The sequence below is a fragment of the Oncorhynchus masou genome, chromosome 5 (genome assembly GCF_036934945.1).
Source record: "Oncorhynchus masou masou isolate Uvic2021 chromosome 5, UVic_Omas_1.1, whole genome shotgun sequence".
Lineage (NCBI taxonomy): Eukaryota > Metazoa > Chordata > Actinopteri > Salmoniformes > Salmonidae > Oncorhynchus > Oncorhynchus masou.
The window spans coordinates 50,771,925-50,785,360 of record NC_088216.1 but is presented as its reverse complement, the minus strand read 5'-3'; the positions used below and the strand labels follow the sequence as shown (position 1 = coordinate 50,785,360).

General features: G+C 41.2%; 1 protein-coding gene across 1 annotated transcript; it reads right to left on the bottom strand.

Moving 5' to 3' along the window:
• Positions 1-2,450: 2,450 nt before the first annotated feature.
• Positions 2,451-10,827, bottom strand: LOC135529242 (solute carrier family 2, facilitated glucose transporter member 11-like). Its single transcript, XM_064958089.1, has 12 exons — positions 10,798-10,827; positions 10,213-10,311; positions 9,831-9,991; positions 9,611-9,735; positions 9,351-9,480; positions 7,399-7,547; positions 7,008-7,195; positions 5,614-5,724; positions 5,175-5,276; positions 3,508-3,583; positions 3,236-3,363; positions 2,451-2,645 (listed from the first exon to the last, which is right to left on the bottom strand). The coding sequence occupies exons 1-12, from the start codon at positions 10,825-10,827 to the stop codon at positions 2,451-2,453; spliced, it is 1,494 nt and encodes a 497-aa protein (XP_064814161.1).
• Positions 10,828-13,436: the final 2,609 nt, after the last annotated feature.

The following is a 13,436-nucleotide window of genomic DNA, read 5'->3' as shown; positions in this document are numbered from 1 at the left end:
TCCCACAACTGTCTCAGACTATGTTTGGAATATTTATAACTAGCACAGAATAGTTCAACATAAATAACTCTAAAGTAAGCATATAGGAGTAGCTGTTTCCTTAAGCACTCAACACAGAATAGCCACATGTGCACACTCCCTCAAATCCTTTGGAGAAAATATAATTTCTATTTTATTCAGCTACAGTGCCTTGCGAAAGTATTCGGCCCCCTTGAACTTTGTGACCTTTTGCCACATTTCAGGCTTCAAACATAAAGATATAAAACTGTATTTTTTTGTGAAGAAACAACAACAAGTGGGACACAATCATGAAGTGGAACGACATTTATTGGATATTTCAAAAAAATTTAACAAATCAAAAACTGAAAAATTGGGCGTGCAAAATTATTCAGCCCCTTTACTTTCAGTGCAGCAAACTCTCTCCAGAAGTTCAGTGAGGATCTCTGAATGATCCAATGTTGACCTAAATGACTAATTATGATAAATACAATCCACCTGTGTGTAATCAAGTCTCCGTATAAATGCACCTGCATTGTGATAGTCTCAGAGGTCCGTTAAAAGCGCAGAGAGCATCATGAAGAACAAGGAACACACCAGGCAGGTCCGAGATACTGTTGTGAAGAAGTTTAAAGCCGGATTTGGATACAAAAATATTTCCCAAGCTTTAAACATCCCAAGGAGCACTGTGCAAGCGATAATATTGAAATGGAAGGAGTATCAGACCACTGCAAATCTACCAAGACCTGGCCGTCCCTCTAAACTTTCAGCTCATACAAGGAGAAGACTGATCAGAGATGCAACCAAGAGGCCCATGATCACTCTGGATGAACTGCAGAGATCTACAGCTGAGGTGGGAGACTCTGTCCATAGGACAACAATCAGTCGTATATTGCACAAATCTGGCCTTTATGGAAGAGTGACAAGAAGAAAGCCATTTCTTAAAGATATCCATAAAAAGTGTTGTTTAAAGTTTGCCACAAGCCACATGGGAGACACACCAAACATGTGGAAGAAGGTGCTCTGGTCAGATGAAACCAAAATTGAACTTTTTGGCAACAATGCAAAACTTTATGTTTGGCGTAAAAGCAACACAGCTCATCCCCCTGACCACGCCATCCCCACTGTCAAACATGGTGGTGGCAGCATCATGGTTTGTGCCTGCTTTTCTTCAGCAGGGACAGGGAAGATGGTTAAAATTGATGGGAAGATGGATGGAGCCAAATACAGGACCATTCTGGAAGAAAACCTGATGGAGTCTGCAAAACACCTGAGACTGGGACGGAGATTTGTCTTCCAACAAGACAATGATCCAAAACATAAAGCAAAATCTACAATGGAATGGTTCAAAAATAAACATATACAGGTGTTAGAATGGCCAAGTCAAAGTCCAGACCTGAATCCAATCGAGAATCTGTGGAAAGAACTGAAAACTGCTGTTCACAAATGCTCTTCATCCAACCTCACTGAGCTCAAGCTGTTTTGCAAGGAGGAATGGGAAAAAATTTCAGTCTCTCGATGTGCAAAACTGATAGAGACATACCACAAGCGACTTACAGCTGTAATCGCAGCAAAAGGTGGCGCTACAAAGTATTAACTTAAGGGGGCTGAATAATTTTGCATAATTTTTCAGTTTTTGATTTGTTAAAAAAGTTTGAAATATCCAATAAATGTCGTTCCACTTCATGATTGTGTCCCACTTGTTGTTGATTCTTCACAAAAAATACAGTTTTATATCTTTATGTTTGAAGCCTGAAATGTGGCAAAAGGTCGTAAAGTTCAAGGGGGCCGAATACTTTCGCAAGGCACTGTATGTTCAATTTTATTCTTCATACTATTAAATAATATAGAATAATGCCACGGAATTCTAAGCAAATCTTGTCTGCTAAATGAACTAGTGTAACCCACAGCAATAATGGCATAGCCAGATCAGGGCCTAACAAAAGGACAACTCAGAGTATGCTATTCTGTTCTTCTGAAATAGACTACATTTTCTATTTATTGTGATGGTGTGGGCAATATTACATGGATTTATTAGACTTTATTAAATGTAGATGTTCCAAAGGTTTGCATTAGGCTTGTAGGCTATGAGTGGAAGCCAGGAGATGCCAAATGTATTTATGTTCATTAATGGTCAATTACCCTGAGACCGGTAGTTATTTGCTTGACAATCATCTGCTGACAAAATGTCATGACCACCACAGCCCTATATAGGACCCCTGACTAGAATGTAAGAACAGCGTTATGACAGATTTTTTGCTGTAAAGCCACATTCAAAATAACAACTAAACAAAGTACATCTCTTAACACTTCCATCCAAACATAACCCTTTCCACAGAGGGTTCTACCTGGAACCAAAAAGGGTGCTCCTATGGGGATAACCGAAGAACCCTTTTGAAACCCTTTTTTTCTAAGTGTGTACCAATATCGCTCAAGCCACTCAATACATTTCTTTAAAATTTCGTTGCCATAACAAAGTCAGCCTTTTCCATATCTGTTCCCCTGTTCTTGTAGTTGAGTTTGTTAAAGTCCTCCATGATCTCCACCATGCCCTTGCCTTTGGTCTCTGGTATGAAGTAGAGTACAAACACTGCGCTGAAGAGGCAGTATGCTACAAAGATCAGGAAGCAGTACTGACCCAGTCCATCCTACATGGGGCACACAAATACCAACGTTAAACAGATCCATAGATCTACAGCAGTGTTTCTTGATGGAGCCGCTGATGAGCCCAAGCACACTCGATTCAACTAATCAAAAGTTTGATGATGAGTTGACAAGTGGAATCAGGGGTGTAGTGCTCAGGCAAGAGCTAAAATGTGCACCCCTTCGGGTCCCCGGGACCAGGATCTACAGTAACTCACTGAGCCTCTGTCAGGGGACACTATAGCCCATTAGCCTGCATAAGACTTTCAGAAACCGTCTACCACAATCCATGAGCATTTGTCTTATTTATTTTCTTTTCAGTAAAATGCAGGCTTATTTCTTGCTACAGTATGTCAAGTGTGTTCTAATGCTTGAATCACACTATAGGGGGTGACCTGAACCACACTATGCTTGTTTGAATGTTTTTTTTTACACTGTCCTTTCCAGCACAGTCCGAGCAATTATGGTGGATATGTAACCAGGCCAGCCCAGTACAGTTTGACTTGGCTCGGCTTGATTTGTTTCCATTGTGAAAAAAGGGTATGTTCCAATCATCAAGTGTGTGCATGAAGACTTAGACCAGTAAGTATCTCACCACTAGGAAGGGGAAGAACATTCCAATCAAGAACAGGCTTAACCAGTTGATGGAGCCGCTAATGACGTAAGCGGACGGTCTCCAGGCCTGCAGGAAGATATCTGCAGGGAGGATGCTGGCTATTCCAGCTAGGAAGAGAATTTAGTACCATGATAAATAACTCCGTCTGGGGTTTGCTCACTTAGCTAGCCACAACCACAAACCACTCAGACCACAGGTGTAGACTTGTGAAATATGACTCATGAGGGGACTATCATTTTTTGAGAACTCACAAGGTCCTAGTCCATAAACGCAGATGACAGAGAAGATGAGGGCGATGTTAGCATACGGGACCCATGAGTACAGGTCCTGCTGAGAGACAAAGAACTGTATTGGATCTCATGCTTGGCCCTTCTTCTATGGCATGGCACCAGCAACATCAAAGCTGTGGGTTTAATTTCATCAGGAATCACATCATGTACATGTATACAGTGGCAAGAAAAAGTATGTAAACCCTTTGAAATTACCTGGATTTCTGCAGAAATTGGTCATCAAATTGGGTCTGATCTTCATCTAAGTCACAACAATAGACAAACATAGTGGGCTTTAACTAATAACACACATTATTGTATTTTTCTTGTCTATATTGAATACATCATTTAAACATTCACAGTGTGGGTTGGAAAATGTATGTGAACCCGAAGGCTAATTGGAGTCACGAGTCAGCTAACCTGGAGTTCAATTAATGAGACGAGATTGGAGATGTTGGTTAGAGCTGCCTTGCCCTATAAAAAAACACTTACAAAATGTGTGTTTGCTATTCACAAGAAGCATTGCCTGATGTGAACCATGCCTCGAACTAAAGAGATCTCAGAAGACCTAATATTAAGAATTGTTGACTTGCATAAAGCTGGAAAGGGTTACAAAAGTATCTCTAAAAGCCTTGATGTTCATCAGTCCACGCTAAGACAAATTGTTTATAAATGGAGAAAGTTTAGCACTGTTGCTACTCTCCCTATGAGTGGCCGCCTGCAAAGATGACTGCAAGAGCACAGCACAAATGCTCAATAAGGTTAAGAAGAATCCTAGTGTCAGCTAAAGACTTACAGAAATCTCTGGAACATGCCAACATCTCTGTTGAAGAGTCACACCAAAATCAAAATCTCATCCCAACTGTAAAGTATGGTGGAGGGAGCATCATGGTTTGGGGCTGCTTTGCTGCCTCAGGGCCTGGACAGCTTGCTATCATCGACGGAAAAACTAATTCCCAAGTTTATCAAGATATTTTGCAGGAGAATGATAGGCTATCTGTCTGCCAATTGAAGCTCAACAGAAGTTGGGTGAAGCAACGGGACAATGACCCAAAACACAGAAGTAAATCAACAACAGAATGGTTTTAACAGAAGAAAATACACCTTCTGGACTGGCCCAGTTAGAGTCCTGACCTCAACCAGATTGAGATGCTGTAGCATGACCTCAAGAGAGCAGTTCACACCAGACATCCCAAGAATATTGCTGAACTGAAACAGTTTTGTAAAGAGGAATGGTCCAAAATTCCTCCTGACCACTGTGCAGGTCTGATCCGCAACTACAGAAAATGTTTGCTTGAGGTTATTGCTGCCAAAGGAGGGTCAAACAGTTACTAAATTCAAGGGTTCACATACTTTTCCCACCCTGCAATATGAATGTTTACACGGTGTGTTCAATAAAGACATGAAAATGTATAATCTTCTGTGTGTTATTAGTTTAAGCAGACTGTGTTTGTCTATTGTTGTGACATACTGTAGATGAAGATGTTATGTTATGACCAATTTATGCAGAAATTCACATACTTTTTCTTGCCACTGCAAGTTGATTTGGGTTTTTTAGCTTGGTGAGTAAATGTCAGCTAGGTGGCATATATTATTATAATTTGAAAGAACAACCCAGAAAAGCCCTGAGGATTTGACCTGTTAGTTACCTTGATAGACAGCATAACAATCAGGATGGACATGATGACTCCCATCAACAGGTAGCCATAGCCCATCAGCACCTTCCTGCCCGCGCGGTCGATCAACAGAGACTGGCCCACGACACAACCCGTAATGTATTGTAAACACATTATAGAAACGAAACAATATCAATTACATAAACAAAACAATATAATTTATATTATTAACATTTGTGAGTATATCTATGGACACAAAAAGACTGATTGTGGGACAACAAGGCTTGATCAAGGGAAAAGGTCAAGGGAAAAGGTCAAGGGAAAGGAAGTCATCCGGACACAGATTAAGCCTAGACCTGGATTAAAAAGCATGTTCAAACAAGATTCTCATTTTGAAACACTTTTTAGGACTCGGCTCAGTTACAGACTGTAATGTTATTCTCTGCTATATGACCTATGGTATGGTACTTACACAGAGAATGATGGTGATGAGATCTGTTGTTCCGATGCCAATGGACAGGTAATGCATCTTGTCCTCTGCTACTCCAGCTTCACCGAAGATGTCGAAAGCGTAGAAATAAATCTATAGAAGACATTTTGGGTCATTTTGGGTAATTGTGGAGACGATGAGATGAAAGGAGAACGACGAGAAAATGTAGAGCAAGAAGGGGGCTTAGCGGGAAAATTGGAACAGTTGGATTAAGAATACAAAATAACATTATCAGTCAATTATAATGCATTTACATTAAATGTACACTACCGTTCAAAAGTTTGGGCTCACTTAGAAATGTCCTTGTTTTTGAAAGATTTTTTTTTTGTCTATTAAAATAACATCAAATTGATCAGAAATATAGTGTAGACATCGTTAATGTTGTAAATTACTATTGTAGCTCGAGACAGCAGATTTTTAATGGAATATCTACATAGAAACCCTCACTCCTGTGTTCCAATGGCACGCTTTTTCTTTGCAACTCTGCCTAGAAGGCCAGCATCCCAGAATCGCCTCTTAACTGTTGACCTTGAGACTGGTGTTTATATTTAATGAAGCTGCCAGTTGAGGACATGTGAGGCGTCTTGTTTCTCAAACTAGACACTCTAATGTACTTGTCCTCTTGCTCAGTTGTGCACCACTCCTTTTCCTATTCTGGTTAGAAACAGTTTGCGCTGTTCAGTGAAGGGGGTAGTACACAGCGTTGTACCAGAGCTTCAGTTTCTTGGCAATTTCTCACATGGAATAGCCTTAATTTCTCAGAACAAGAACAGACTGACGAGTTTCAGAAGAAAGTTATTGTTTCTGGCCATTTTGATCCTGTAATCGAACACACAAATGCTGATGCTCCAGATACTCAACTAGTCTAAAGAAGGCCAGTTTTATTGCTTCTTAGTCAGCACAACAGTATTCAGCTGTGTTAACATAATTGCAAAGGGGTTTTCTAATGATCAATTAGCCTTTTAAAATGCTAAACTTGGATTAGCTAACGCAACATGCTATTGGAACACAGGAGTGATGGTTGCTGATAATGGGCCTCTGTACGCCTATGTAGATATTCCATTAAAAAATCAGCCATTTCCAGCTACAATAGTCACTTACAATGTTATTTTAATGGACAAAAAATGTGCTTTTCTTTCAAAAACATTGAGTTTTCTAAGTGACCCCAAACTTTTGAACGGTAGCGTACAATTGCCATGAACGTAGATCAATATTTTGCCCTTTTGGACCGAGCTGAATTGTACTGCGCTGGCCTGGTTACACCACCACGTTGTTGCTGGAACCGTGCTGGAGAGGACAATGTGAAAAGAAAATATCTGAGCAAGCACATAATGATTTCAGTCTGCATAATAGTTTGAAAAGGGTATTGGCCACACCGCGTTAAACCCACAGAACTGAACGCCGGCACAGGGGATGACCAGAACCAGCAGCTGCCACCTGACACAGCGAGAAGTCAGCACATCCCAAATGGTCTTAACATTCTGGCCCTGCATGCTCGCTCTCTCCTTCCCCATTTCATCCATCTCCATCTGCAGGTCATGCTCCTGCCACAGCCAGTGCAGGGCTATTGAACACACACACAAAGATTCATAATTTGCTGATCAATCAAAGCAATAGAAAACTTACTATCTCTGATTGCCTTAAAATACTTGATTATCAAGTAATTAAATGATAAATACAACAAGAACATGACAAGCCCTCCCCCCTCCCTGTGATGTGTTTGACTGTAATGTAATGTTATAGACCATGCCTGGACTGGACGTATACCTTTTCTGCAGCCCTCAGTGTCTCCCTTGTCGATGTATAGGTAGCGGGGAGCCTCAGGGAAGAACAGCAAGATCACAAATTGGAGGATGGCAGGGAGGCCACCAAGGGCCATGAGCCAGGGCCACATGTCTTCGGTACCCATCAGCTCCCTGCAGAGAGAGAGAGAAAGAGAGAGTGAGACAGAGAGAGTGTGAGATAGTGTTTGTGTGTGGGTGCGTGCGCGTGTGCATGAGCGTGTGTGCGTGCGTGTGAGTGGGAGACTTGACCCATTCCAATATACTGAGTGTTTTCTTCCTATAGTTTGATTCCGATATTTACATCTTTTGATAATTGAACTTTCTAGCCAAAGTTCTGCAACTAAATTGAATATATTATTGGTGTTTCACACAATTGTCTCACACAATTTGCACGTTGTGCTCACAAAATGATGACATTATGAATAATCAGAATCTTGTATTTCAGTTTGGCAAGGACCAGTAATGGTGTGTGGGTAGAATCATTGGGAAAGGTAAACCAGGGGGAAAAAGCCATAATACAACCTATGTGTTGTGATAGTTGCATTGTTTGTTCTATAACCTACACGCCTTGCCACAGTTATATACAGTATAGGCTTAAGGCCGAGACAATAAGAAGACACAGTGGCAGAATAAATTAAACTACACCTTTGTTTCATCACAAAACCGGAGAGCAACCTCTGTCCGGTGAAGTCCACAAAGCATATTGCATGTAACAAACAGTTACAAGCAAGTTAATGTTTCTGACATTTTCTGACTACTAAACAACTATTGATTTAGAACCACAGAGTGGAGAGTCGCAAAGAAAACAAGAGCTGCCTTCACTATTCCAGCACCATTTCAACATCATCAAATCACCTATGCTTAGTCTAGTACAGTGACAACTAAAAGATTCCCAAAACTATTTAGTCCAATCAACATAAGCTAAATATCATGTGGCAGTCCATAGTGCGGATGACTGTGTGTGTGTGTGTGTGTGTGTGTGTGTGTGTGTGTGTGTGTGTGTGTGTGTGTGTGTGTGTGTGTGTGTGTGTGTGTGTGTGTGTGTGTGTGTGTGTGTGTGTGTGTGTGTGTGTGTGTGTGTGTGTGTGTGTGTGTGTGTGTGTGGTAGACTCACCCTACTTGTAGAGAAACGTCAATGCCATCCTCCTCTCTTTCATGTTGACGAAACTGTCATACAGTACACTATTTTAGTTGTTGTTGTCCTAGGCTACCTGGTTAAAATGCTTGCTCACTAGCCTAACTTCCTTTCATTGGCAAACGCTTAGCCAGCTATTTAACATTAGCCTACTACATTTAGCTACATATTAAACTTCCATCCTCTCAGGCCAGAGGCACAATGTATGAATTTGTGGTTGGATCAGAATTGACGTTATAATCATTGGCCAGTACTTAGAATTAAGTAAAATGACAAGTCCAAATCCCTATCTCCTTCCATGGCTAATTTAGGAAAGGGCCAATTTTAGCTGGCTAGCTAGGCACTGGAGGATAACAACACAACAAGCAACAACAGTTTTTTTCTGTCAATAACGTTGGACTTGATGTGATTGGTGTGAAGCCAAAACCAAACTGGCTTCCCTTCATACTTTTTTTGTGCTCCAGGACCATTCACAGATGAGCTCACTCAGTTTAGCTGAACGCTATTATTGTATTTAAAAAAATATCAAGGGAGGCCAAATGCTCGCAGGCTTCCCTTGCATTCAATGCTACGAGTGGCAACAGTATCATACTCTTTTTGCCTAGTTGTTAGAGTATTGGGCCAGTAACCGAAAGGTTGCTCGATCGAATCCCCGAGCTGACAAGGTAAAAATCTGTCGTTCTGCCCCTGAACAAGGCAGTTAACCCACTGTCCGTCATTGTAAATAAGAATTTGTTCTTGCCTAGTTAAATAAAGGTGAAATAAAAAAATAAAACAATAATAACATTGATGGTACTGACTTGATTCCAACAATCTGACCCGTGACTTTCCCCAGGCTACTGAAGATGGTGATGGTGATGGTCAGGAATCCTCTTAGCTTCTTGGGTGAACTCTCACCCAGATACATCAGTTGCACGTTCCACCCCAGGCCTGAGAAAGAAAGCAAGAGAGGGAGAGGCCAGGTAGAAAGGCAAAAGAGATGTTACAAACACTAGTACCACGGGCTGCCCCGACATTCTCACAATAAAGTACACACATATGAGACAAAACAGACACATGCCAGCATTATATCCATAGAGAAATCTGCCCAGCAGGATCATCTCAAAGGACTTGGCCATGGGACTGAAGACCATCAGTACAGCGGCTACGAGGGCCACTATGTTGTTGAACAGCAGGACTTTCTTCCTGCAAATCCAGACAGAAGAGACATTAGGAGTATCCTCATTAGTTAGTATAAAAACAACACTTCCTGGGTGTGTGTATCGTGTACAATGTCTGACCTGCCGTAGGTGACAGGGAGGCTGCCACTGTGTATAGCCCCGACCCATCCTCCCAGGCTGAACACAGACACTATGAAAGACCAGATGAGCATGTTGGTTGAATCGCTTACTGGAACCTCATACCTCCTCAGCCAGGTCTGGTTCACAAATCTCTGGATGTGCTACAGACGCACAGGGAGGGAGAGACACTGGTTTACTACAATGAGATTTGGCTCTAAGAATAATATGTTTATTCTTGATGGCAATGGCATGGCCAGATGTTGTGATCCATATGTTATTACTCATATTATGCATTGTGTACATTAACTTTGATCCCTTAGCTCCTCACAGCAAATACTGAACACTACAGAGCTCAGAGCTGGCCGTCAGTATTCTTTCTTACCTCAGCTGGAGAAGCCATGATGGAAACTTGCATCCCCAATTGAAATGATCCCCCAATTCCCAATACCATCGTCAACAGGTAAAGCCTCCAGTACCGCACCTAGAATACAAAATTATGTCTACACCAGGGATTGACCTTAATGGTTGCCATATTACCTGGGGCAAGTGAACTGGGCTGTTTTCTTTTTCTGAAAACAACAAAACTGCAAAGAATTCCAGTAAGCCTAAAATCCCCATTGTTGAAGTAAAAGGCGGACAATTTATGGCATTTATGGTAGGCGGGCAAGTTGAGCCTGTTCTGTGGTTTCCCAATTTGGCAGGTGATTTTTCACAACTGAATTCCAGTAGCCTAACATTGGGGCTACACTGGGTATGGAAAGCCAATAGGTTGAAATCGTCTGACCTTGAAAACGCATGGGATTGGTATCTATTACAAGTGGTGTTGTCGCCTGGTATTAAACTACACACGTGTTGTGAATGTCCAGTGTGCATTTACAGGTGAATAGACCACCTGTCTTCTGTACATCAAACAACTTTTCAAACAAATATTCCCCTGTTTAAATGTTGTCGTCCCACACCCCCTTGCCTTCAGAACAGCCTCAATTCGTTGGGGCATGGACTCTACAAGGTGTCGAAAGTGTTCCACAGGGATGCTCCAATGCTTCCCACAATGTGAAGTTGGCTGGATGTTCTTTGGGTGGTGGACTTTTCTTGGTACACACTGTTGAGCATGAAAAAACCCAACAACATTGCAGTTCTTGACACAAACCAGTGCGCCTGGCATCTACTACCATACCCCTTTCAAAGGCACTTGAGTCTTTTGTCTTGCCCATTCACCCTATGAATGCCACACATTCACAATCCATGTCTTAGTTGTCAAGAACAAACATTTCAACCCTTCTTTAAACTGCCTCCTCCCCTCCATCTACACTGATTGAAGTGGATTTAACAAGTGACATCAATAAGGGATCATAGCGTTCACTTAGCGTTCACACAGCTTTAAATGTACACTTGGTGTACATTTAAAGCTGCATTATGTAATTTGAGCGAACTGACCAAATTCACATAGAAATATGAGGTATAGATCTGCCATTGTCATTGAAAGCAAGTCTAAGAAGCGGTAGATCGGTTCTACGTGCACTATTTTTATGCTTCCTATTCTTAAGTTTATTTTTGTGTCTTTTACTTTCGGTTTTGTACACCAGTCTCAAACAGCTGAAATCACATATTTCACAGCATTTAGATGGTACAATGACTCTCTGCACTATACTTGCCTATTTTTTTTTTAATAAACTGAAATTAGGTGAACAATTAGAGTTTTAACAACCAGAAAATGCAGGAGCTATTTCTGCATAGTGCATGTTTCATGTATTGTATTTAACATTAAAGGGATAGTCCACCGGAATTATAAAATGACACATTGGTTTCTTTACCTTGTAAGCAATCTATGGACAAGGTATGACAGCAATCCATGCTTTGATTTAGTTTCCCTGGCACTGTTTTCAAATGCTAACGTTTTAGCATTTGTGGCACAAATCCCATTTAAGTGGTGTAGATATTAGCATATTTTGTGCGTGATGTCCAAATTGATTGTGAAGCACCAAGCTCTAAAATTGAGTGTAAAGCTGACAAAGTCACTTATAGATGATTACAAACTGGGTGGTTCGAGCCCTGAATACTGATTGGCTGACAGTTGTGGTATATTAGACCGTATACAACAGGTATGACAAAGCATTTATTTTTACTGCTCTAATAAGGTTGCTAACCAGTTTATAATAGCAATAAGGCACCTCTGGGCTTTGTGGTATATAGCCAATATACCATGGCTAAGTGCTGTATCCAGGCACTCCGCGTTGTGTCGCTCAAAGAACAGATCTTAGTGGTATATTGGCCATATACCACACCCCCTCATGCTTTATTGGTTAATTAGAACATAATGCAAAAAATGCTAATATCGATACCATAACTTGTATGGGATTCCTTTCCTTTTCTCTATCCATGCTGAGATTCATTTCCTATCCTCCTTTCCTAGCGCCATTTCCGCCCATCCTTTCTTAGCTCTCTTTCTTTCCTTCCTTAATTAACTCTCTTTCCTTATTTCTTTTTCTAGCTCAATTTCTTCCCTTTACTTTCCCAGCTTCCTTTCCAATCTCCCTTTCCTCTTCCTTTTCCTAGCTTCCTTTCATTATCTAATTTCCTCTCATAGCTACTTTCCTTTCCTCCTATACTTTCCTTGCTCCCTTTTCTTCCCTAGCTTTTCCATTTTCTTCCTTTCCTCTCCTCATTTCCTAGTTCCCTTTCCTTCCTCCTATCCTTTCTGAGCTTCCTTTCCTCCTCTTCTAGCTCACTTTAATCCATTCTAGGAAATGAGGAAAGGAAATTAGGAAAGGAGGAAAGGGAGCTAGGAAAGAATAGGATGGGAGGAAAGGACAAGAGCAAGCAAATTAAGCTAGGTAAGGAGGAACAGAAAGGGGGCTAGGAAAAGGAGGAAAGGAAAGGAAGCAAGGGAAGGAAAATGAGTTAGGAAAGGATAGCAGGAAACAGAGCAAGCAAAGCAAAGGAGGGGAGGAAAGGATCAAAGAAAGGGAGCTAGGAAATGTGGAAAACAAACTAGGAAAGGAGGAAATGGGCTTGTAAAGGAAGCATAGAATGGTTAGGAGGAAAGGAAAGGAGGAAGAATAGGAAATGAGGAAATTGAGGTAGGAAAGGAGAGGAGGAAAAGGAGAGAGGAAAGGAAATAAGGAAAGTGAGCTAGGAAAGGAGGAAATTAAGCTACAAAAGGAAAGGATGAAAAAGAGCTAGGAAAGTAGGGGATGAAAGGGGATAGGAAAGAAGGAAAGGAATCTAGAAGACAAAAAAGGGAGCAAGTCAAGGAAGCTCAGAAAGGTTAGGGAAAAAAAGGAAAGAAGGAAAGGAGCAAGGAAGCAAAACTACCCAAAAGAGCTAGGAAAGGAAAGGAGGAAATGGAGATAAGAAAGGTGGAAAGGAAGGTAGGAAAGTAAAGGAGAAAAGGGGTCTAGGAAAGGAGGGAAAGAAAGGGAGCTAGGAAAGGAAAGGAGGAAAGGGAGTAGGGATTTTTGTTTGGTTTTTTTAGAGTGCTGGAATACTCAAATGGAAAAAACATATTTGCCGATTTATCTACAGTATATGCCAACAGGTCGCAACAATGCAACATGTATCATAACCATTACAGACCACAAATCCCAATTGCTAAATTGCCCATAT

Bases quoted from the DNA above. Each gene is read 5' to 3' on its own strand.
- LOC135529242 (XM_064958089.1), bottom strand. From the start codon at position 10,827: ATGCCCCAACGAATTGAGGCTGTTCTGAAG. The intron at 10,312-10,797 runs GCAAGGGGGTGT...TTTGTATTCTAG, and splicing joins GAATTGAGGCTGTTCTGAAG to GTGCGGTACTGGAGGCTTTA. The intron at 2,646-3,235 runs GTGAGATACTTA...TGCCCCATGTAG, and splicing joins TGTTCTTCCCCTTCCTAGTG to GATGGACTGGGTCAGTACTG.